This window comes from Erigeron canadensis, chromosome 9, assembly GCF_010389155.1.
Source record: "Erigeron canadensis isolate Cc75 chromosome 9, C_canadensis_v1, whole genome shotgun sequence".
In the NCBI taxonomy this organism is placed as follows: domain Eukaryota; kingdom Viridiplantae; phylum Streptophyta; class Magnoliopsida; order Asterales; family Asteraceae; genus Erigeron; species Erigeron canadensis.
Genome location: NC_057769.1, coordinates 28971450 through 28996407, shown reverse-complemented (window position 1 = coordinate 28996407; position 24958 = coordinate 28971450). Strand labels below are relative to the sequence as shown.

At 32.7% G+C, this 24958-nt stretch overlaps 2 protein-coding genes across 2 annotated transcripts; one reads left to right on the top strand and one right to left on the bottom strand.

Moving 5' to 3' along the window:
* Positions 1-2293: 2293 nt before the first annotated feature.
* Positions 2294-9096, bottom strand: LOC122580867 (kinesin-like protein KIN-12B). The gene is made up of 15 exons (XM_043753017.1): positions 8740-9096; positions 8388-8522; positions 8227-8310; positions 7972-8097; positions 7818-7877; positions 7596-7742; positions 7308-7403; positions 7066-7208; positions 6824-6973; positions 6355-6484; positions 5362-6273; positions 4758-4856; positions 4531-4683; positions 3307-4095; positions 2294-2756 (listed from the first exon to the last, which is right to left on the bottom strand). The coding sequence occupies exons 1-15, from the start codon at positions 9031-9033 to the stop codon at positions 2496-2498; spliced, it is 3579 nt and encodes a 1192-aa protein (XP_043608952.1). The 5' UTR covers positions 9034-9096; the 3' UTR covers positions 2294-2495.
* Positions 9097-15824: 6728 nt separating this feature from the next.
* On the top strand, positions 15825-16392 carry LOC122580827 (cysteine proteinase inhibitor B-like). Its single transcript, XM_043752984.1, has one exon. The coding sequence runs from the start codon at positions 15854-15856 to the stop codon at positions 16253-16255; it is 402 nt and encodes a 133-aa protein (XP_043608919.1). The 5' UTR covers positions 15825-15853; the 3' UTR covers positions 16256-16392.
* Positions 16393-24958: the final 8566 nt, after the last annotated feature.

Sequence of the window (24958 nt, the reverse complement as noted above, 5' to 3'; positions counted from 1 at the left end):
AATAAAATTTTGATGTAAATATATAGATATTTTCGTTCAATACTTTCAAGAAAGATAAGATTGTGATTTGAACTTATATCTTTTAGCTTAATGGAATATTGGAACATTGATGTTCATTGTATCATCTCGGTTTGCAAAAATAGAAAAGCTCAAGTATTAAATTTAACTCAATCGCCTCGGTCTCATTTTCACATTACTATATTTGTATGTTCGAAAATAGTTTTCCTCTTTAGATAACTAGCGATCAGTTTTGCTATGATACAATTATTATATTGTGTTGTAAGTTTGTTTTAAAAAACAAACTGTTAAATATAGAATATTGTTTTTATCAGCAAATTTGAATTAGTGAAAGATCACTAAATTATTATCGTGCCATGAGTGGTAGAACTTAACATGAGAAAATGCACCATTAGTGAAAAAATATCTCTTGATCCAACATGAAAAACTTCATTTTTTTGGTTTTATATGGGACTTCATAACCTCCCTATTATTAAAGGAAAATCACTTAAAAATGAGGGTCGTTGGCTTTAAATATAGAACTAAAAAGACTTTCTACAAACTGATATTACATTAAATACATATACATCATACTTTTTTTTTTTTTTTGTACACAAATACACAATAATAAAAATGCTTGAAATTAGTTTCGTCCCTATCCTATCCTAACCTTCGAAGGCCTCTAGTCGATTTTAGAATGTCACCATCATGGCCCATTGCTTGGTTTGGGCTGCATTGACGTTTCTTTTTTATGAGTTCGATTTAATTTTATATTATTTTGAAAATTGCATGTAATGAGAAAATATATAATTATTTACATTTTCCGAACTATTAAGTTTTATGATGAGTATATATGAATTTATATAAGATTAAACTCATCATATGGCACCTCTCATTATCACATGCAGTTTTTACGATGATAATTTAATGGTGAAAAACATGCAACATAAAAACTGTGTACATGACACAACAAAAAGAAAGGTTAATATAGACAAATAGAATTTTTCTTTTTTTTAACATCATATATAGGAAACAAAATATGCAAACTCTTACAATTTTTCAGATAATATAAAATAATATATCATCAAAATGAAAATGGGATAACATACATTAATAAAAAAAAATATGAAAGGTTAGGATTGTTACCTACTTTGTTGCTATGTTGTGGTCCAGTAATAATAATAACATACCAAAATTAATTGGTCCATATAGTAGCCAGAGATAATGAGTGATACTTATCAAGGAAAACAATGACACAAAGCTACTTGTTTTATGATTTGGACTCTATTAACATGAAATAGATCTCCAAAGTTATAACAGGATTCTAAAGATCTCCAAAGTTAGTATGTGACCACAGTCTAGGCCTCCTTGGACTATTGACATCAAAGCCAAAAAATAACCTTCGGTTGCAGATTCTAGACTGTAATTATCAAGGTCTGTTATGTTTGTTTTGCGTAAAGTAGAACATAGTCTAGCTCGGTCCGGTCTTTTTAGGACCACTCATAAGCAGGTTTCTTCTAGTCCTGTCCTTCAAAATCACAAGCCGGTCCTTACCACAAGGCGCTCATCAAGTTTTGGACTTTTGGCCTTTTGGGGTCCATATTCGCTTAAGGTCTGAGCTGCTGTTTTATTCATTCAATTAAGCTATTCAACAACTGATTACATAACATTTTGCCATATGAAAGTTGGGGAGAATTTTTAGTAAATTATCTGGTTATAGTAGAATAGGAAAGATTCCAGTGCCTGCATGTATGCATACTTTTTGTAGTTTGATGCAACAGTAATTTTGATGCATATGTAGAAGAAAAGAAGATTCATCAGAAATATGTTACTCCCTTTTTATTCCTTAATATTCCATTTCTTTTGAAAGTACCATCTATAAGTTATGTTAAAGAATTTATACAGTTCTAAATTACAAATTATTATATGGGAACCACATTTTACAGTTAATTGAATGCAAAGAGGTACCCATTTCTTTACACACTTTCAGAGAGTGGCCTCATCATTTTATGGATTTTCATCTTCGCTTCCCCACCCCAGTGTAAACAGGCCCCCCACAATCATCTCGTCTCTCTATGTATATGGGCAGAACCAAAAAGCGAAATTTTTAATGCACAAGACAATGTTGTTAATTGTGATAGCTAATAAAAGGCCAATTGTGTCTCTAAAATGTGGCACTGTAACTCGATCTATGCAACAGGACCGACAAGTGAACCTTTAATGGCTGGGACAACTATGATAACTGTAAAGAGTCAAAAGTGAAGACTTTTTTTTTTTTTTTGTCTCTTAACATGTGTGGCACTGGAATGGATATGGATTCACGCAAAATGTTTGAAAGGATACACGGAGGACAAGATAAACCAATACATTGGTCCTCACAGTTGGTGAGAACAACCCCTTGTGGGAGGGCCAAAAAAAGACTTAACCCTGTAAAAGTTACATATTATACAAGAATTTTCTAATAATACGTACAAATCTAAATTCCAAATTCAACCTACCTATATGTTGCAACTGTCATACCCAGAGAACCATGTAGAGGGTTCTGGTAATTTAGTCAACTCTCCATCTTCATTGTAAATTTTGTCAAATTCATCTCTAGCTTGTTGGTCACCTGTGCTATATGGCTCAGCACCTTCATCATATGTTGGTATGCCACAAAATGGAGGTGACGCCGTCACCCCATTCTGATGTTTCCTTTTTAATTTTTCTATCAGTTTGCAAGCCTTCTCCTTTTCCAGTACGGCATCCCTTGCCCGAGCCTGCAAATTTAGGATGCATCAATGTAAACGAGACAAAGGTATAGGATAATATGGAAAAGGGCATATTCTGGCTATATATTATTCAACATGGGTCAAACACATCATATATAAATCATTAGAATGTGAGATGGGCAACAGTCGTTATACATGTTAGAAATTAGAATGTAGCGTCCAAGATCAACAATAATCTAAAATTTCTAAGCCCAAAAAGGTGTCTACAGGTCATCCCAAGCAGACGCTTCTTATCCACACATATGTTACACGTTTTGACCTAAACCCATAATTTGACTTGTTATCCAACGTTTCCAACCGCCAGCTATACAAATAATACATAATGTCATATGTCAATACATGCATGCAACTGAACTCGGCAGATACAACATGGTCTCTGTCAAAAGCTATTCTACCATTTACAGGAACAGATGACTCTGCTTGAACACTATGGTATGTGTTACCTCAGGAAATAAAAATCGTATGCGATAAACTATATAAAATAAAGACTCTGTATTATTTGCAACATGAGACATATTAAGGCAAAAGAAATATGTACCTCGGCAGAAGCAATAGCTTCTTCTGCTTCTTTAAGTCGAACAAGTAATTCACCAGCAGCCTGTACAGCTTCAGTGGTATCTCTTAATTGAGCCTGGAGACCATTAATCTCATTCCTGTAGTGATGTCTCTCTTTCTCCTTTTCTGCTTTCAAAGTTGAAATTTCTGTTGCAAGGGCGTTAATATATTTTGATTCAGCACTCCTAACCCCAGCTCGAGCAGCTGCCTTTTTTATATCCATAATTCCATCGTCAATTCTCCTTTGGGTCGTAAGCAGATTTATATGTTTTTCCTCTAGATCTGCATATTGTTCAAGCATTCTTGCATGACCTTCCATGGCTATTTGCATGGCTTCTTTCAGCTCTTTGGAACATTTCCTCTCAGTATCCAGTTCCTGGTTTTGCTTTGCGACAAGTAAGCGGCTAGCTTGAAGTTCACGCTCCAAATCTTCAACGAGGGATATCCATTTACTCTCGGCTTCATTCCAACGATTTCTCTCTAATTGAAATTTCTGATCAGCTGACTCTTGTACTGTGCTTAAAGGTGGTGCTACGCTAGGGTCAGATGAATAGGTTATTTGCAAGACGGGAGTCTGTTTTTTAGACAAATTGGATGAAGAATCCATATAAGATTGAAGTTGGGTTCTCAAATCTTGGATTTCTTCCAACAGGACATCCCTCTCTCCCAAGTCAAAAAAGTTCTGATAACGCTCTATTTCATCTTGAACTCTTTTAAACTCAATTTCAGTCCTTAGAGCTTCAGGGTTGTTCTCATAGGTCTCCTTCAGAATCTGTAAAAATACATGAAATGGTGACTAAAGTGACAGGGTTGGCCATTTCAACCCATATACATCTTGTGTTGTGTTTTATCTTGGGATCAGACAGTCAGATAAAATTACTTCAAAGGGGAAGAGGTCGTCACATTGGTAGAACAGGTCAAACAGGTTAAAAATTCCATAAGTTTATTTCCAATGCACAAAACTTCCCAATTTTAATATTTTTAAGTAGTTACAAAATGGAAAAACTATTTATATTCTTTCTTACATAATTAACAAATGAAAAAAGTTATTTTTACATAGCCCAACTGGCTTATGTCTATCCATACTAGACCTGTTTCAACCGGAACCTGTTTTGACTCGTTACTCATTTTACTTTAAAGTAAGAGTAGAACTAAATGGACTGAAATAATAAAAAGTTTACAGCTAAAGTAAAAAAGGAATACATACTTTATTCTCATTTCTCAAAGAAGCCAATTCATCATCTTTAAACTCCGCAGAAGACAAAATACCATCCATCAAGCTCTCAAGACGAGCAATTTTATCTTCTCGTATTTGTCCAACAATTAAATTGCATTCTCGTTCATGTTTATATTGTTGTAACTGTTGCGATATAAAAGTTATTAGAAAGGTGAAATTTGTTGATATGTTGCAATTACAAATAGAAACAAGCATACCAAACGATTAAGTTGGTTAATTTCGTAGTCTTGTCTAGTGCAGAGCTCTTCTAAGGCCATCTCTCTCCTTATAGCGCCTGCCAAGACCTTCTCAACTGCCTGCAGAATAACAAAAATGGTAACTATGCATATGACCAGTAATTAGAGGTGGCAAGGTTCAACCCAATTCCTTGTCAGTGGTACAATTTGGGTAATCTGTTGTTTGTAAGTTGTAACGTGTCAAAAAGGTAAAGTTAAGTAGCTTAAAAGGACAGGTAAAACTGATGGGTACTTCTATCCAGGATATGTTTTATCTCTCAATAGTAGATTGGAACATAAATAGCTTAAAAAACATGTCAAACGGGTTGAAAGTTACCCCATGTGTATTTTTATGGCATTAATCTTCCAAAATGACTTTTGTTCAAATATTAGTTTAGTATTTGTAATCATACACACACACTAAGCTGACATATTTTTTAAAGTTAAAGTGTTTCCGTCCGACCCACTCCATATCGACAATAAAACAGATTTCCCTATCAACCAGATACCTGGACCTCCACACAGTTTGCAATTAAATAACAATGGAACGAACATAACCAAAGTTTAATTACAAAATAATACTTACTTTGGGAACCAGCTGCTTAGATCTATCTTCTGATTTTGACCCCTCAACAGGAACCAACTGTAAGTTTGGACAATCGATTCCATCTTTTACTTTCGGAGAGCTTATACACTTGCAATTTTTACACAAAACCACGGGGTTCACTCCTATATCGCTACCTTGAAGAAGAGCTTGCACGCCAACATCTTTTTTAACCAACACTGGCTTGCTGTCTAAAATTTTGTAAGGAAGCCTGAATAAAGATCGGGTAAAAGCAGAACTTTTGTTATGCCTATCAATTACTTCCAGTCCATGGTGGAGACTGGTGGTCAAATGGTCACTTGGCAAACAGCTTTTATTAATGTGGGCAGACCGAGCATTCAAGGGAATGCTTTTCGATTGTTCAGAAGCAGTAGCTTGTGTGACTTCCTTTTGAGAAGCAGTTAACATTGAAGAAGTCCTCAAACTTTTCCTGCTACTGCTATTAGCTATTGGGGAAACACTTATAGTCGGTGACTTGAGGATTGGGGATATTTCAGATGGCCCAATGGGTAAATTAGGAGAAACACAATCCCCTGGGCCATTTTGAGTCGACGCATCCTTTACTCCATTGGTTTCAATATTATGACCAAGTGACACCTCAAATTTTCCAGCTTGCTCAGGGATGTCTTCTTCCATATTAACATCGTCCTCAGAATCTTTCCGGTCAATAGGCTTGATGACAGATGCACCTATCTTGCTTGGTGAAGGAGCTTGTTCTTCTTCCTTAACAATTTCCATTTCTTCATCCCCATCATCATCTACGCGAGGTAAAATCATTGGATGATGGAGACTAAACTTTAACAGATTTAGGCTTCTGCGAGCATTCCACCCTGTTGAATAGCCTGTGCTTGGGTCAGCTTGGTTTCCAGTTGACTTCATGCGTATCAATTCATCCTGCCATATATTGTATCCGGTTAGTAGCTGTAGCGCTAATGACAATCTGCGATTACAGATATAAAAAGAAAAAGAATGTACCTTCAGTTGTCGGATCACTTCACGCAATGTTTTCACGTCATTCTGCATTTGTTCATTCACGACTGCCTTGTTCTTGACAGCCTTGGCACGCTGAGCAAATCGGAGTGTACTAAATGTTTCACTTCTACAGCTGAAAAACACAGATCTCATGTTCATCTTAGAAAGAGAAGTGGGGAAGAATAAAAAGGCTGGGTTGAAAGAAATTGTAAAGCTTGACAACCATGTTAGTCTTAAATTACTGCGTTCCAATGTTTAGTCTAGATATCTAATATTGTAACCATGTTAGTTTTGTATTTATCATTAGCACGTTAATTATCATAGAAGAATACTAACAATAAACACAGAAGTGTATAAGGTTAACCCAAACCCGAACCCATCCGTTAAGATCCATACTGAAAAATGACCCATAACACTGCCAGAAGTGCCAGCCCATACTGCAAAATGCAAACTTAAAAATATGTCAGATTACCTTTGAGCTGGTGAAATAGCACAAACCATAGCAAGTTTTGCATTTCCACCAAGGGATTCCTGCAGCAAAAATGTCAATTTGGAATCTCTGTAAGGTATATGCCTCTGCTTGCCTGTTTGGGAGACTTCGGCTAAAATATTAATCAGATTTCTGCCAATCAAACAAGAATGGAAAGAAATACTTTAAAATGAAACCAAATTGCAACTAAAATACACATTCATGTAATCTAATAAATAACTTACCCTAGCTGTGAAAGTGAACGGTTTATATTACCAGCTTCTTTCAAACGCTCTCCAGCTGCACCAGTTAACTTCTGTCTCTCTGAGCCAGCAAGATCAACAAGATTCATCCGGCTTGTTTTGAAGCAGCTCAGACCATCCATGCTCTATACATGAACAAGAATTAATATTCTAGCCATTCAAATGCAAACAAAAAACTTTTAAACCATGCTAATTTATAATTCGCTGTGCATATTAATCAATACCTTGCATCGTGACTCAACGACACAAGTGAACACACTATGTGAACGTGAGCTCTCAATGTTTAGATTAGTTGCACCAGTTCTCCTATTTGACAGACCCTGCACATTTGTTGAGAATTATTAACGATTTTATTTAAAACAAACAAGTACTCTACAAGTAGTTTCGTACAACATGTGTTTAAATATAAACCAAATGTGTGATATACCATTCAAAAGTGACTAATAATACAATAACTTTGCGGAGGAAAAAGAAATATCAATACTGTGATGATGTAAATAAGGATATCCGACCTTTTTGAGGAGCTGTGTCACATCTTTCATGTTACAAATAGTCTCCTCGGTCAAATTTTCAACATAGACACCAGTTTTTGTATCCTCTCTTAGATGTAGGTTCCTTTGAGATGGATTCAGCAAGTCGGTTATTTGCTCATTATAGATCTGATAACAGAACGTTATGGGATTAATAAAACAATGACAGCAAAAATCAGTTTCTGATAATAATGCTAATGTTACCTCAAGAAACGAACATCGGCATTGATACAAAAGTTGTTTGTCAGCATGTTTCTTTTCTTCCTACAATAATCAAACATACCACAAATAGGTCATGAGATGAATTACCATTGTTTCAATAGCCCAAATTAAACTATGTAAAGATATATATAGATACCTCATTTATACGAGCAAAAAGCAGTTCAAAAACACGGGGTGTCAAGCCTTGTTCGTTATTAGACAAATTTTCTTCAACCAGAGCATTGGCAGGTCCCCATATGGTGTACGTTTTCCCACTCCCGGTCTATACAAATCCGAATCATAACACCAATTAAACAAAAATAACATCAAAATTTACTTATTCACATTCGTATATTACTACCTGCTACTGAATACGCACTTATATACATCGTAGTTAAATTAAAAAAATCACCTGTCCATAAGCAAATATAGAACTATTAAATCCGGCTAAACAATTTTCAACAAGAGGCTTTCCCACAAGCTGAAACATTTCAATCTGTAAAAAAAAATCAACAAAACCGCTGAGAAACTATGTTTTTAGCACGAACTAAACACATACAGGAATCAACTTGCCTGAGATGACGTCTCATCCGCGACAAAATCGAACGAAAACTGTTGTCCGAGTATCGACAACGAATCAGCAGAAATTTTCTCAGCTATTGTCTCTCCTTCTTCATTTTTACTCATTGGCCTCATTCTTACTATCACCTATTTTAAGTCGATATTCATCAGACATATTCAAATACTCAAACATATATATATATATATATACATTCAGCTAATAATCATGTCAAAGCTAAAAATTGAAACCATCTTCTCAAAATAGAATGAATGTATGTGCTTATGTGTATAAAATTTTATATTTCTATTAAAATTAAAAAAAAAAAAAAAAAAAATGTAAGTAGATATAAGTATATATATATACCTTAACTCCAGTATCTGAAGATCCGGAAGGTAAGGCATTTTCGGGATGAAAATCGTTGCCGAGCTTTCGCTTAAGAGGATTAGGAGGCCGTGGTGGAAGATGTGATTTGAGTTTAACAGAAGGAGAAGGTTTTGCAGCATCTAAAATGATGTTAGCGTCAACAGGCGGAGCGTTTTCTTTGCTCGGTTTCTGTTTTCGAGTATTGGATCGTGTCGGTTTCATCGTGCTCAGTGGCGGTGGATTATTGTGGAGAGGATGGTTTTGGAATAGAGTTGATTTTGGGTGTTTTTTCATGATTTTTTGAAAACCCTAATTTAGTGAGAGTGAGAAAGAAAGAGGGAGAAATTGGGAAAGTGAGATGTAGCCGTTGAGGAGATTGGGGGGTTTTTAAAATAGGAATGAATTTGAAATTTCGAAGTCGGATCTATACACTATATAAATCTATACTTAGGTTTTTCTAAGTTTGTCTTATGTGGCAGGTCTTAAAAAGGATTCTATATACTATACATCTGACGTGGCTTTCTTATATCTAATTTAACCAAACAGTTAAGGTAAATTGACGGTTTTTTGTATGTAGACCCAATATCTCTATCATTGAAAATCAAACAAGTTGTACTTTAACCGTCTGGGAGTTCCGTTTTCTCCCTCCTTCTCATTTTCTCTGTCTCCTATTTTCTACTTAATCAATCTTTTCCAAATTATCATGGATTCAGTTGTGAATTATTAAAGGCATCAAATGAATTAGGTTTTGCATAGGACGATGATTCCAAGGTACCCATCTTTGGCTATTAGTTAATATTTTTGGTAATTTAGATTTTGGGTGAATTGTTGATTATTGCTTTTGCCTAAAAATGGAACGAATATGTTTTGCAAGTAACCAAGCGTTCATCAAACGTTTAAGATTACTAATATTCGTTTATATGATGCAAGATGTAAACTTTGTTAAATTTGGTATTCCTAATTTATGATAATGCCGATGGGTTGTTCTATATTTGATTACAGATTTTTCAAAAAATGATATCAACCTCAAATGACTGCAATGATCAGTCCAGGTATTTTATAGTTTATATGGCTAGATTCTTATTGCTTTTTCGTAACGAAAGTTGGTGCTTAATTTATACTTAGGTTTTTCTAAGTTTGTCTTATTGATTGGAAATTGGAGATTATGTAACGGTTCTATATTGATTGGAAATTGGAGATTAGATGGATGATTTGGTAGCTCTGTTAGAAAATTTTGGCCTTAGATATAAGTATATAACTATTGGTTTTTTTTTTTAAAAATTTTATAATAACTTTGTTTAAAGCCTTAACCTTTTATTTTAGATGTAGATGTACAAATATGTTAACATTGTTGCTAAAGTCAGTAGTGGATGATCGATTATCATTTAGATTTTTTCATTAATTGTGAAAATTGTGGTACTCGAAGTGGCATTATTGGTGCTACTGAACCACATTTTGTGGTTGTTCATGCAGCTTCAAGGTGGATAGCGTTTGAGCACGTCATACACCTATGATGATTCCAAGGTTGGTGATTATTCTTATTTAGATTTTGGGTGAATTTGTTAATTGTAGCTTTAGCCTAAAAATAGAACGAATATTTTTTTACTGTAAGTGTAGTTTGTTATATTATGGGGCTGTTTAGAGTGTGATATAAAGGTAATATGTAAGATTGAGTAAGCAAAATCTAATAATCACTTGCACTGAAACTTTTACTCTATATTATTAGGTGAGTTACAAAGGCGGGCGCAAAATCATTTTTAGGCTATGGGGACGTGGGCACTATGATATTTTCGCTACGCTGTCCTAATCGTATGAAATTTGTCTTCTCTATTATGTTAGAAAGAGTATGGGTTTTATTGGTGGGAAAAAACGAAATTAATCTGTGATTGGTGCCTTCAGTTTCACATCTAACCTCGGAAAATATTTACTCCACAGATGTTATTGGCTATGTTACTGTTGTTCGGACTTAGGAGGCCAGTCAAAAACCAAGTGGATCACAGTGGACTTCAACCTTAGGAATAAAAGGTATGAAAGTTGGCCCTTCTTTATATCCCTTTTAGTGTTGTTCCTTACTTTGGTGGGTTTTGTTGGACAGTGGCCACCAAATTAGAGTGACCTTGTGGGGGTTGATAATTGATGAAATGGTGGCTAAAAGGAACGACATACTGGTGCCTGTAGTGTTATCTTAACTTTCATGGCTGCGAAATCTTATCTGGGTAGAGTGCCCTCCTTACACAATTGTTATAATCCTGTAAAGAACATAGTTGAACCCTGGTATTGTTCTACAGGCAACCTTTACTTATCGATTTCTTTGTCTACTTTGCTTATTGATAACGATGAAATCCATGCATTGCAGGAATTTGAGGATGCAATCAGGTAAGTGTTCATGGATGTTGTTTAGATAGGATTATTTGTGTATTCAGCTTTCCATGTCTACAGTTGTAAGGAGGTGGTAGATACCGGACTTCCAATTATCCAGGTTCAGCCAAAGATTGACGCTTTTCGGGAACTGTTAGAGTAGGTTGCAGGCGCTTGAGAAAAATAAAAAGAGGTGTGACCCATTTCCAATGAAATACCGTTTAACTGACTAACTATTTCATTTTAAGGTCCAATAGCTTAACAATAACAATTGTAGGGTACTAACGTATGCTTTATATTTAGCATGATTTACAAAGTATTGAAACTTGAATTTAAAATTTTAATATTTAACATTATTATATTGTTTTAGTTTAAAGATTTCTAAATATGTATCTTACTTACTAAATATGATGTTATAATAAGAAAATATTTATATCCTAAGTTGTTTGAACCGACTTGATGAATGTTATGTTAACAGATAGCAGCGTTCAGGAACAAAGTAAAAATCACCAATATACAAACTGAGAATAGCTGGTTCAATTTTACATGCACAGTTGGAAAGAGTGTTTCACGTTGGATTGGCAACTTCTCGTGCGAAGCATCGCGCGGGTCTAAGCACTAGTGTTTCTATATATGTGTAGCCCCTATGGTTAGATACAAGATTATTATCAAACGGGAAACCTCAACACCACCATCGGAAAAAAATTATACTAACATTGGATGTGTTTTTTTTTACATAAAAACCCATTTGGTCGGTGGAAAGATAAACAAGCAAAATATATCTATATATCTATATATTTATTAAAATAATAAGAATCCTAGCCTTCTAAAGCCTTCTTTCAATCTAAAGCTAATTTTAAATATTGCCACATAGGATTTTATCCTACGTGGCATCTCCATACATTTTTTTACAATATATTTATTTTATAAACTTTATTTATTCTCAAAATAATCTATTTTATTTTATTAAATATAATATAATATATTAATCATAATTATATACACAAGATAAATAAAATAATATCAAAATTCATATTAAAAAAATAAAATAACGTCCATGCATCTACTAAATCGACACACATATTTGACAAAAATAATATTATTTATTAAAATATATACAACTTTAAAGACTATATCAAATTTTAGAAATTATTAGAATATATTATTAGATTATATATGACCAATCAGATTTTTTTTTTCTTTTTGCCGAAACTTTAACTAAAGTTGGTTGTTATTCTAATCACAAAACAAAGTCTATTATATAATAAAAAGCAAAAACTATAATGATTTTCTCTTATTTATTTTATTGGGTTTTTTTTACTTATTCGTATTGTATTTATGTGTATTTCATATGACTAAATTTATGTGTATTTTATATGACTAAATTTTTGTCATGTTTGGTTTTTTACTTTGTACATATAATTACGTTTGATGAATAGATAACATGTTACATTATCGATTTATGTTTGATTTGTTGTAGTGTTAATCTATAAGGTGAATACATTCTACGCGATTTATGGCTACACAAATGGTGTTGTTGATGATATCAAAATATCTTAGGTTAAATGTTCTTAGAAGGGATGTGTAATCACTATAATAGGTTAAGTGACTGTGTTATCGACATGTCTGAAAAAACAAAGGGTGACCAGAGTGATACATGAATTAACCATGAACTATAACATAATCAATTTTTACATAATAAACCTATAGAATAGCTATTTACTAATGTATAAAATAATCTTTTTAGCTAGCCGCGCATCGCGCGGGGTAAAATACCTAGTGTATATATATATATATATAAACAAGCAAAATATATATATATATATATATATATATATAAGATAATGATAAATATGCCTAATAATGTGCCTAAAAGTATGCCTAATACATTTAAATTTTGACACATGGATTCCACATATATTCTCTTTCATGATCTTTACCATTGGATTTGCCATGTGTCAATCCTTCCACATTAGGCATACTTTTAGGCCCATATTTTAGGCACATTAATCATTTTCCATATATATATATATATATATATTAAGCAGCATGGTTGGATCAGTGGTAAACATCCTTGCCTCTGGAGACAGGGGTCATGGGTTCGATCCTCATCCCATGTAAAGGTTGGAGGGCTTTTTCTACCGTTTAGGTAGAAACTGGAAGCAGCCTCTCTACTTAGGTAGAGGTAAGGCCTGCCTACATCTTAACCTCCCCCATACACCGTCGAGGTATTGGGGCTCAAAATCCGCGGAAGGCGGCACTGAGCAGTTACTTACTTACTATATATATATATATATAGGGGTTGGGTATTGTATAACAAGTATTAAAGTAAAATAAATAGGACAAGATCTTGACCCTTAAATCATGGTTAAATTGATGCACAAAGATTCACGAAACAATTGATGTACGATGGTTTTTATGATGCATGGTGATTTTCACTATTAGGAAAAACCTATTGTTTTATTTGTTTTACATTAATACTTGTTTTATTTTACCTAAAACCTATATATATATATATATATATATATATATAGTATTATCTAACATATATATGGTTTACCATTTGAACTTTACCACTAAAATCTATATTATTATTAAGGTAATAGAAACATAAAAACCTATTTATAAAATAAAAATTACAAGTCACTTACAAGACTTGATATCATCAGACATGCAATAATTTTATTTTGAATCAATAGTTTAATTCATTAGTGAAGTATTGAAATATTATTATTTAAATAACTATTTTTTAAAAAAAAAATTTAAGCTTAATAACCTCATTATATTAGTGAGTCTTGTCCCACCATTAATACCACTTCGATCTATAGTCGGAAGTAAACCAGCAAAATTATATAAGTAGTTAACTTTTTTGTCTTTTGAGATAGAGGTCAAATGTTTCATTCCCTTGTCTTGCAAGGCTAGATTTTTTTTTTCTATCTTAAATAGAATCTGAAAATAATATTTTTTTACTGTCAGAAAATATCTACAGCTGAATCTCCCTCATACACCATAAATATGTATATAGAGACCCAAAGTGCATGCTTGCTTACTTACTATCTATAACCGAAAGTAGCAAATGCAATAACCTATTTATATTGTAGTAAAACAGATAATAAATCAATTAACGTCTATCAATTAAACTCGTTAACAGAGTTGATCTTAGAAATACTTTCCAAATGTTAAAGCATTATCAAAACCAAACCAATCTACACACCGAGGTACTCATTTGCTTAATCAAATATAACATCTGCTGCTTTACATATTTCTTGTCGTTAACAATATAGTTGTATCTTTTAATCTACAAACATGTCGAGTAATAAAAGAAATAGAATTGAGTCTAGCGGCCGAACTTCAATCTATGCCATCATCTATCATTTATCTGATAAAAACACTCAAAAGATAATTAGATTTCCTCCCATATAAAGTTAGTTAAACCTTGAGTTAGGCTCGACTTTACAACATTTTTCATAATCATAAATTTGCCCATAAAATTAAAATAATATACATACGACTATACGAGACTCAATGTCATACGCCGATACATGAATTCATATATTTTTCTTTTGGAAAAACGCCTATGCATAATTTAATCTACTCTATAGTCTATATTTACCCTATATACTAAAAACCAACTGGTTTTTTACAACTCTATATGCACAATATATACAAGTATACATACTTAAGGTATAACTCTCATTCCCTACATTCCCTATCCACATGTACTCCCTCAGTCTTTTTTTGTCTTTTCATTCCTTTTTTTAATTTTGTCGTTACACACACCAAAAGGATTCTTAATCCATCACGTAAAACCAAAGTACAAGTATTAAAGCATGAAGTACAACTTCCTTATGCATAAATGAAAAAAATATTCGTAACAAAAGAAACTTAAAGTGTCCGTCACATACATAAAAGAAGATTGAAGATTCAATTGGCATAATACTAGATTTGTACAAATAAACTAGAGTCTGTACCCGAATCAATAGCCTACGAATGAGTTATCCCAATAATATTGAAAGAAACTAAACACATGACATCTTGAAACAAAAAGAGTGTCGTTGAAACGATGATTCACTGCAGTTGTTGCAAGAAGTTGTAGCGGTAGAATAATTTGACTATGAATTACTATTTCTTGAGAAAGCATTTGGCTTTATCTCTAACTATATGATGACAAAAGATACATATATGATCTGACTTTCTAATTAACGTTACTATATATTTGTGTGTTTTTAATGAATACGGTAGTTAAAATTAAGTAGTGCCGTTATAAGATCGAATACGATACAATGAGTATTTGTTAACATGTCTACACCCGCAGCGAAGTGCGGGTGCTATATCTAGTATATACTATAGATGTCAACCAAACATATCCTTGTAATACGCTAGCACATACGACAATACTTTCAATCTATGTACCATCTCTTATATCATGGAAACAGGTAAAATAAATACACAACAAGACAAAAGTGAAACATTGATCAAATAAAACATTAAACTAAAAATATAAAAAACCAAAAAACATGATAATGCAAACAAAAATTTATTTAGTAGCTACTCAATATTAATTCGACATACTTCAACCCATATCTCTTCGAAACGCGGCACCTCGTTTCTCTTGACACACACATACATGTAACATATACATTTACACGTGTCACATTTCTCAAACCTCTTAAAACAATCCCCCTCCCACCACCTCTTCACAATCACAAATCAAAAACATTATTCACAACAACTAAGAAAAAGAGAAAAAAAAAACATGGCAAGCAATAATTTATTATGTGTCATTACTATAGGTTTGTTTATTTTGTGTACAAATGTTTTTGTAACAAATGGGAGGACTATGTTAGGAGGTAGAACAAAGGTGGAAAATGTTGAAAAAAACAAAGAGGTTCAAGAGATAGGAAAATATTCAGTTGAGGAGTATAACCGGTTGAAGCGAAGCGGGTCGGGTTCGAACGAAAGTGATTTGACGTTTTTACGAGTAGTGGAGGCCGAGAAACAAGTGGTGGCTGGAATGAAGTATTATATGAGAATTGAAGGGGTTGAGGAAAATGATGGTGGGCTGAAAGAGTTTGAGGCTGTTGTGGTGGTCAAACCATGGTTGAAGTCGAAACAATTGGTCAAGTTTTCGCCTTCTTCTTCGGTTCCGGTTTGGTGAGTTTTTGTTGGTTCGGGTTGTGTAATATTAAGGATATGTGAGGTGATTTCGGTTTTGGTTTTGGTTTAGTTTTTGTTATTGTAAGTGGTTATGATCGAACCGGGAGTATTGTAATAATGAGTAAAAAATACTTGATAATAAACGGTAATATTTAGATCTTCTTCATCTTTTAAGCCGTTGTTAACTTATGATAAAAATGCTTAATCAAAGTTGTTAGGAGGCTTAAATAACTTGTTACGGGGTTGGTTAAAAAAGGTGAAAACGTATTGTATATTGCGCCTCGTGAGTACCGTTTTCACTTGAGATTTAAGAACCAATTTTTTGTTGGTTGGACTATAAAAATTACTCGTATTTGCAAATTTTGAAAGACCGGAATGATATGTAAAAGTTGTGTGGTACCACCTCAAAGTGATGTCATTCTGCTTCAACAGACCTAACCAGTCGCTATTTTCTAAAAAGTATCAGCCGTATAAAATAGGAAAATCTCTAAAGGTCTGTTTTAATAGTGAATTCCTTGGTTACGTGACAACAACAATATCTGGTCATATATATAATTGCAAGATTTATGAATCCAGCGCTGTCTGGTCAGATGTATTCAGGCCTCTCTTTAAGACAAATCAATATCGCTAAACTAAATCTAACATTGTTTCCTTCCAATTCCTAGAAACACATGAGGAAACATTTCTCTATTGAAACCGAAGGGTTTTCCGAAAATATTGAGTTTTTGCTTAATTGGTGACTTGATCGGGGGCATTACTGAATACAAACTAGTGTTCATAGAAAGAAAAAAAAAAGAAAAAGTTACCCCATATACGAACATGGACCCTAAGTTAAAGCTAATTAAGTTGATGATAGTCCTGACGAGACCGATAATAATCGAAAGTTGATTGATTGTAATGCAAAAACACCAATTTACTCAAACAATTGAATTTCGGTTGCTTGAAAATAAGAATAAGACAAAGGATTCAGAATTATAAAAATAAGACAGACTTTTTTCTCTCAATCGTCGGGTCTGTCTTTGTATGTTTAAAGTATAAATGAAGACTCGAATAGTGTTACGGTATAAATGAAGACTCGAACTGCCTTTTTAAAACTCCATAAATTAATAATATTGAGATCATGATATTTTATGAATTTAACAAGATATTATTATATTAATAAATTCTTAATTAAAAAGATTCATGTATGAAAAGCTTGGGAATGATTTGACAGTTTTGAATTGGTCACCTGAAAAAAAACATTGTAAATGACAACAACATTTCATAATTTTGTGTTGCAATATGATAAGATGATACCTTAACTTTTACGTGCAATATATTTCATAATTTTGTGTTGCAATATGATAAGATGATACCTTAACTTTTACGTGCAATACGAAGATTTAAAAAAAAAACGCATTTAAAATTTAAAGTTAAAAAAAAAAACAGATGACTATAAATTCATTTTTATTAGACAACTTTAAATTTTAAAATATTTTAAGAATTAATAATATATAATTTTGTTGGAACACATTAGAATTTCAAAAAAGTTAATATCTTATTATTATTATTTTATTAAGGAGTTCAATTTTATGCTGATCTCATGTTGAAACTGAAGCTTATTAGCTTATCAAATTTTATTTTGTAGAGATTCTATTGTACCTCACTATGATAACCGTAGACCAATATGTTCATAGCCATGACTAGAAAGTGTTCATAATTATACACTGATCACATCAATGATTCGGGCCATAATAATACCACCAACCAATGATTTTGTACAATCTGGTTCATATCATATCTATTTAATACGAACAACTTTCTCCTCAAATCTTAAATTATAAACTCCAAACTATTAAAAATAACCCTTCTTTTTATTCATTAATTTAAATATCACTACATTATATAACTATAATACCCTTAATGAAATAATATACAACACTCATCAATCCTTAAATAATTATATATCTCTTTTAACATCAATTACTTTTACATTTACCACCATCGCCGCTTTCACCACCCGTCACCGCCACCACCTGTCTCCGCCGCCGCCACCATCTCGCGCCGCTACTAGCCTACTACCATCGCGGTCGCGGGCTTTTGACTCAAACAAGTTGTATTAACCAATGTGGCATTTAATGATCATAGGAATATAAAGATTTGTTTTTCTTTACTTGAAGGTAATCTTGACATTTCTTAAAGCTTTTTTTAGCATAAAATTTTTTTCTAATTACTCAACAGCTATCTTATTTTTTTTAGATTTTTTTATTTTTTATTTGTTTATCAAATAGATAATTATGTTTAAAAGTCTATAATAAATCTTTTTCTATCAAAATACAAGTATTATGATGCATTCTAATTAATTATATATAGCTATTATGTCTCATGGTGGGAATGCAGTGTGACATCCGTCACCAAAACCGATAGTTTATAATAGTCTCTACCTAGAATTCCTAATTTTTAAAAAAAAAAATTTTTTACTAGTCAATGTGCCTGTATAGTATAACAAGCGTAGAGATGTTGTGTTATTCCGATATGTGACTTCTATTACTTGGATTACAATAGTTTAGGATTTAGTCATTTGATCTTTCTAAACATAGATGACTATAACTATTCTGGTACTCTGTAGACGCATAGTACCTAGTCATATTCATTTTTAGACATTGTTAAATCATTATAGACTAATTATTTGTACCTTTCAGTGATAAGCTAATGAGTTAAGTCGTAATAATAATAATAAGATTATTAAAGTATAATAACATGATAAATTATCTAATATATGAGATCACCTTATATATTAAATGCACAATATACAAAATAAAATGGAGGACGTCTCTCATGCTCGGCCAGCTTGGCCAACAGGGACTTATATCCCATTTTAAATCATATCATGTCATAATATAATACTAGTAGTACTAGATAATTTATCACATTAAGAAGATTACTGTAAGCAAAAGAGTCATAATGCAATACCAACCAATATTCAAATTTGTAGCATGTCAATGAGGGTTGGCCAGGAATCTCAATTCTACTAGAAACCTAATTCATAATAATGTATTAAATCTAATTTTAAGCAAACTCAATCTCTACACCTACAAAATATATATGCATCATTAGTTATCAAAGTAAAACCCAAAACACAATTTCCTTTTGGTTACTTCCTGCCGTTGACCCAAACAAACCACCCCAAAACCAAAGTTCTATAATTCATATTTTGGAAAGCATAATCTTAAAGATCTCCTTGGAATTTTGGTAAGCTTATATAATTTTCACTATGTTTTAAAAGGATTTTCATCATATAAAATATATGGTAAAATTCTTATAAATTATATTTATTTTATTTTGTCAAGGTATCTAAGGAGTGATCAATCTTGAGGTAAAATTTCTTATCTCTTCTTTTCGTATATATATATATATATATATATATTATGGCAAAATTTACAAAAACTAATAAAAGACTTTTTTTAGGGTTAAAGCAATTTTAGGGTTAAAGCAAAAGCTTGAAGTATAAATCATATTAATGTTAAAACTCTACGTATTTATTGTAGCATAATAATTAATGTAATCAAAGAAATCCATTTATGAAGGCATGGAAATCATAATAACAGATGTAAATAGGTGTTGGAAAGATTTGAAAGTTTATATATGTATACTAGTTGTAGTAGTCTTTAAAACAGTAAGTTTGAGTTATTTCAGAATCTGGATAGATTCGGTTTGTTAACTTTGAAAGGTCGTATCTTGGTCATGGAAGATGGTTAAGTCATGTTTTTGGTGTCTAAAATTAAATTCAGGAAGTCTACTTTCTGGTGGAATTGGTTTCGTGTAAAAATATGAAGTTTAAGGTTGTCAAACGAATTTTATAACAAAACTGCGCAAAGCTAAGTTTTCCGAACAGATTTAGATCGACTTCAAATAGTCATATCTTGGTCGATTTTATGAACTGGAAGATTATTTTTTTCCAGAAACATTTTTAAGATGTTAAGAGTGTACAATAAAAATTTGGATTTTTTTGAAGCTTCGAAGACCCTTAACTTTTATAAAAATTTTCTACGCGCAAACAGTGAAATTGCTGACTAGTCTGTGATTATAGAATTTTTAAAAATAGTTAACGTGCGAAATAAATTAAGTAAAAATTCATGTAAGTTTATAACACTCTAAGCTTACAGTAGTTAAGATTTGAAAACTTGAATTGTTCGTTTCATCCTAATAAAAATAGATAAAGTTACCAAAAATTTCAGCGAATATGAGCTTGTAAAATTCAATCATAAATTATTAAAACAAATACTCTATATTAAGTTATGTGACTTGTAACTTAATAATATATGACAAATCAGTTGCGAATATTTTGAAAGTAGCCATATTTGTATATCATCAAATACGGTTTACAATGGACGGTTATTGACCATGTCCATGATTGTAACTTGTTCTTGTATATGTGTTGTGTAGATCTAGTGATCATTTCGGACTTTGCATAACTACTTGCTTGTTGAGGTGAGTTTCGTGGCCCCTTTTTATTTTATTTGTTTGGGGGAAAATGATGCTCAAAACATTTTTCAGTTGTGCCAAAACTTGTTTGTTTTCTTGGACAAATACATGTAATTATGAAATGTGTATGCTAGCTTGTTTGTGTTGATTCTATGATGCAATAGATGTCTGTTGATATCTATTGAAGACTATTTGAAATCTATCGACTAACTATATACTCCAGCTGGTAGTTGTTGGTATTACAGTGTGTGATTGAGATGTTGGCAAATAGTGATGTGATTGTGTTGTTGGCAAGCAGTGATGAGTTTGTGTTGTTGGAAAACTATGATGGCATTGATCGGTATTTGGTATGCATACATGCTACTACATGTTTATATTTACACTATTGTCCAAACCTCATATATCATGCACAACAAACTCATTTGTATTCCTTTAAACCTACGAACTCACCAACGTTATGTTGACATTTTCGAGCATTCATTTTCAGGTAATAACAATGATTAAGGAGAGTGAGCTTATGGACTTTAGGAAGACCAATAAAGAGATCCTTCATGAACTCCTAGATTGCATTTGAAACATTGAACACTATTTGCAATTGTTACTTCTTTGCTATTTGAGACGTGTTGCCTAGACTTTCCGCTTGTGGAAATTACTTTTATTTGGATTTCATTTAGTATTTACTCTATTATAAATTCCATATGCTATGCCACAACTTTTCGTCATATCCTACGATTCCGCCTAAGGTGAGGTGTGACATGCAGGTATCTCTATTTATTTATTTTTTTTTATTGATAGTTAGTGTTTACTTTATATATTTATGATCATCATTGCATTCTAATCATATATAGCTAGAAATATGTTTTCTAATCAGTTATGGGTATTTTGTGTACGTAGGTTAGAAATGTGATCATAATAATGTTGGTTACAACCAAGAAGAGCATAAGGATAGATCACGATAAGTTCTTTTACGAATAATGACGTTGAAGTTAGTGATAAGTTTTCGGTCGATATTTCGGTAGATGTTGTAATATATAACACTAGTTCATAATCAAAGGTATGATACAACAACCAACCAAACACGCAAGAATGTATCATGCCGATATTCTTTGTTTACCTTTTCATAAAGTACTTGTCGCCGGAAAACGGATCTGTAAAAGTGATCAGGCCTAAGTTTACCTCCATCGGCCATGGTGAGACTAATGAAGTTATGTGATAGTGTCGAGTATTTGAACTTTTGTGCTACTTGCAAAAATGGTCATGGAGCAGTATCGTTGATACATTGGAGCCAGAGGGATAACAAAAATTTAATGAGATTGCAAAATTATTCATTAGTCTCACCATGGCTGACGGAGGTAGACTTAGGCATCATCACTTTTACAGATTCGTTTCCTGGCGACAAGTTCTTTATGAAAAGAGAAACAGAGAATATCCTCAAGATACATTGTTGCGCGTTTGGTTGGTTGTTGTATCATGCATTTGATTATGAACGGGTGTTATATTACAACATCATCCGGAATATCGATTGGAAATTCATTAGTAACTTCAACCTCATTAGTTGTTAAAGAACTTATCGTGATCTTATCATCCTTATGCTCTTCTTGTTTGTAACCAGCATTATGATCACCTTCTAACCTACGTACACAAAATACACATAATAAGATTATAAAACATATTCTTAGCTATATATAAGAATGCAATGATGATCATAAATATTGGATGAAAGGTGTACCCAAAGCCCCGACAGGTTGTTGCATGATGTCCGAAGCATTTCTTAGTAATTTCCTTACAAAATGGGATCAGGGTATTTTGAATCATTTATCTCTTTTTTTATTATTATTTTTTAATTTTTTATTATTCAAACGGGAGTTAAATCACCATACGCTAACACCACCCCAAAACTGCCAATTGTCGTCACTCCTTGGTCCTCCTAGCTAGTCAGAAACATAAGGGTAAGACACATGGAAAGTTCTTTTCTTCTTTAGGCCTGTGCTTATAACGGTGATTTTCTTGGAACTTTTTCTCTGCCACATCAACATCACATTACTTCTTGGAACTTTTTCTCTGCCACATCAACATCACATTACCCAGGACTCTCACTGTCTATAAGGACAACTTCTTCAGAACTTTTTCACCATATCATTAATTCTTTTATATTTTTCAATTACTTAAACATAAAATTAAATAACTATTTTTTTTATATTAAAAACATATTTAGATTAATAAAATCTAAAAAACATAAATAAAAAATAATAATAGATTAATGTTAGGGACTAAATTGATAACTTTTAAAACTCAAGAGTTATTTCATAAATATACTATACTCTAGGGGTTAAAATAAAAATTGCTTATTATATAATTAATGTATATATGTGTGTGAGTGAGTCTTCTTCCTCAGCTAAATGATACACACACATATATATCAACCATATATATATTTTACAAAGCAAAAAAAAAAAAAAAAAAAAAAAAAAAAACATTCAAACGGCCACCAAGGACCCACACCCTCGCGTCTTCCATCTTCTTCGCCAAGAACAACCCAGAGGACGTAGCCGCTAGGACGACAATGACCACTAGGGCGTCCGCGTCTTGGCACCTTGGGACACTCGCAAAGGATAGCTATAAGCACCGGCCTTAGAGAGAATTAGATTAATTTGCTAATTGATGGTGAAAAATGGAAGAGTTTCCTATTACTCAAAATCAACCAAGTTGTTCCAACATCTGATGGAAGTTTTGTCGATTTGCATATTTGAAACTGGTCGATTGTGTGTCTCTGTTATCCTCAAAATGGACGACTGCAAAACATATGTGGGGATTTTGGCATGCATGCTAGGTTTTACTTATCTACCTGCTGCTTGATGCATTTGCTTTTGCATACACTAGAAAGTTTACTCGTGAACTCATTATTAACTTATATAAAACCGAGTCTCGGTTAAGATGCTTGTAATTATGTTAGTTGTATTTATCTGTTATGGACCTCTCCATTTAGTTCGAGTTTGGTTCAAAAAATTTGATAGAATTAGAATTGAATTACATTCTTTAGTGTGTTTGGTTGTTCAAAGATGGATGAATTTCATTCCGTTGGAATGTAAACATTCCATAATTTGATGAAATCTTTATTCCTTAAGGATAAGGCAAGGAATTTCATTCCTTCCGTCACTTAAATTTTACAAAAAATCAAAAACATTTTGTCAAATTTCAATTCTTTTGAAAGATTACAATTCTTCCAAAATCATTCTATAAATCAAATGCTTTTTATACAACTAATGGAATCTTATGCATTTATACTTCTATTTTTAGCTTTTTCTCTTGATAAATGCAACGATTACTGAGCTTCTTGGTTTTTTAAATTATATCTGGAGGTTTGGTAGAGAATTAAAAGCTAAAGCTATGTTGAACGGTAGTGTAAAATTGTAATAGTGTCGACGAATATGTAAACTTTGTGTAGTGGTCTTTTTAACTTCAAGGAAATGATATAACCGTTACCCTTTAAAAGTCAATATATCTTTAAGGGGATATTAACTTAAGTTATATGGTAGATCTTTAGTGAAATATGAGCTAGTTTTCTTTAGCATTACAAGATTTTGTTAGAAATAAGAATTTGATCAGATAAAATCATCATTTCCATATTAAGAAGATTATAACTTTGGCAGCAAGATAGAAATCAAGACTTGATTTTATTTCTTATTTTTAGACGTGAAAGTATATGTATAAATAGGGGCTCAATTTGTATTGTTTTATCATCACAATATAATATAAATCAATTTTTCTCTTTATTAACATGGCATCAGAGCATTTGGTTATGGTCTCGTCATTTACCATCTAAACGCTTCCGTAAATCATCGATCGAAACCTAAGCCACCATGGCAGATAAAGTCGGCGGCTCAGAGAATGATCTCGCAATTCAAATAGCAAAACTCTTACAACATAATACAAGTCAACAATCACAAATTCCCAAAATTTCCGACACCGCCGGAGAAATCAACGGCGGTTTCGTGACAAAAAAAATATATCGCCGGTACGACGGCAAGAAAAAAGGGGTGACCCAAGATAAAAATTTCAATCTTAAATGTAATGAATACGGCATGGAAAGGCACACAGAAGAGGAGTGCTTCCACCGCGTTACTTACCCGGATTGGTGGTCCGATGGCACCAAAAAAGGCACCAAATCGGCCAGATCCGGGAAAGAGAAGAGTTCTACCAGCTTAGTCAGCAAAGAGAACACTAGTGACAGCCGCGATGG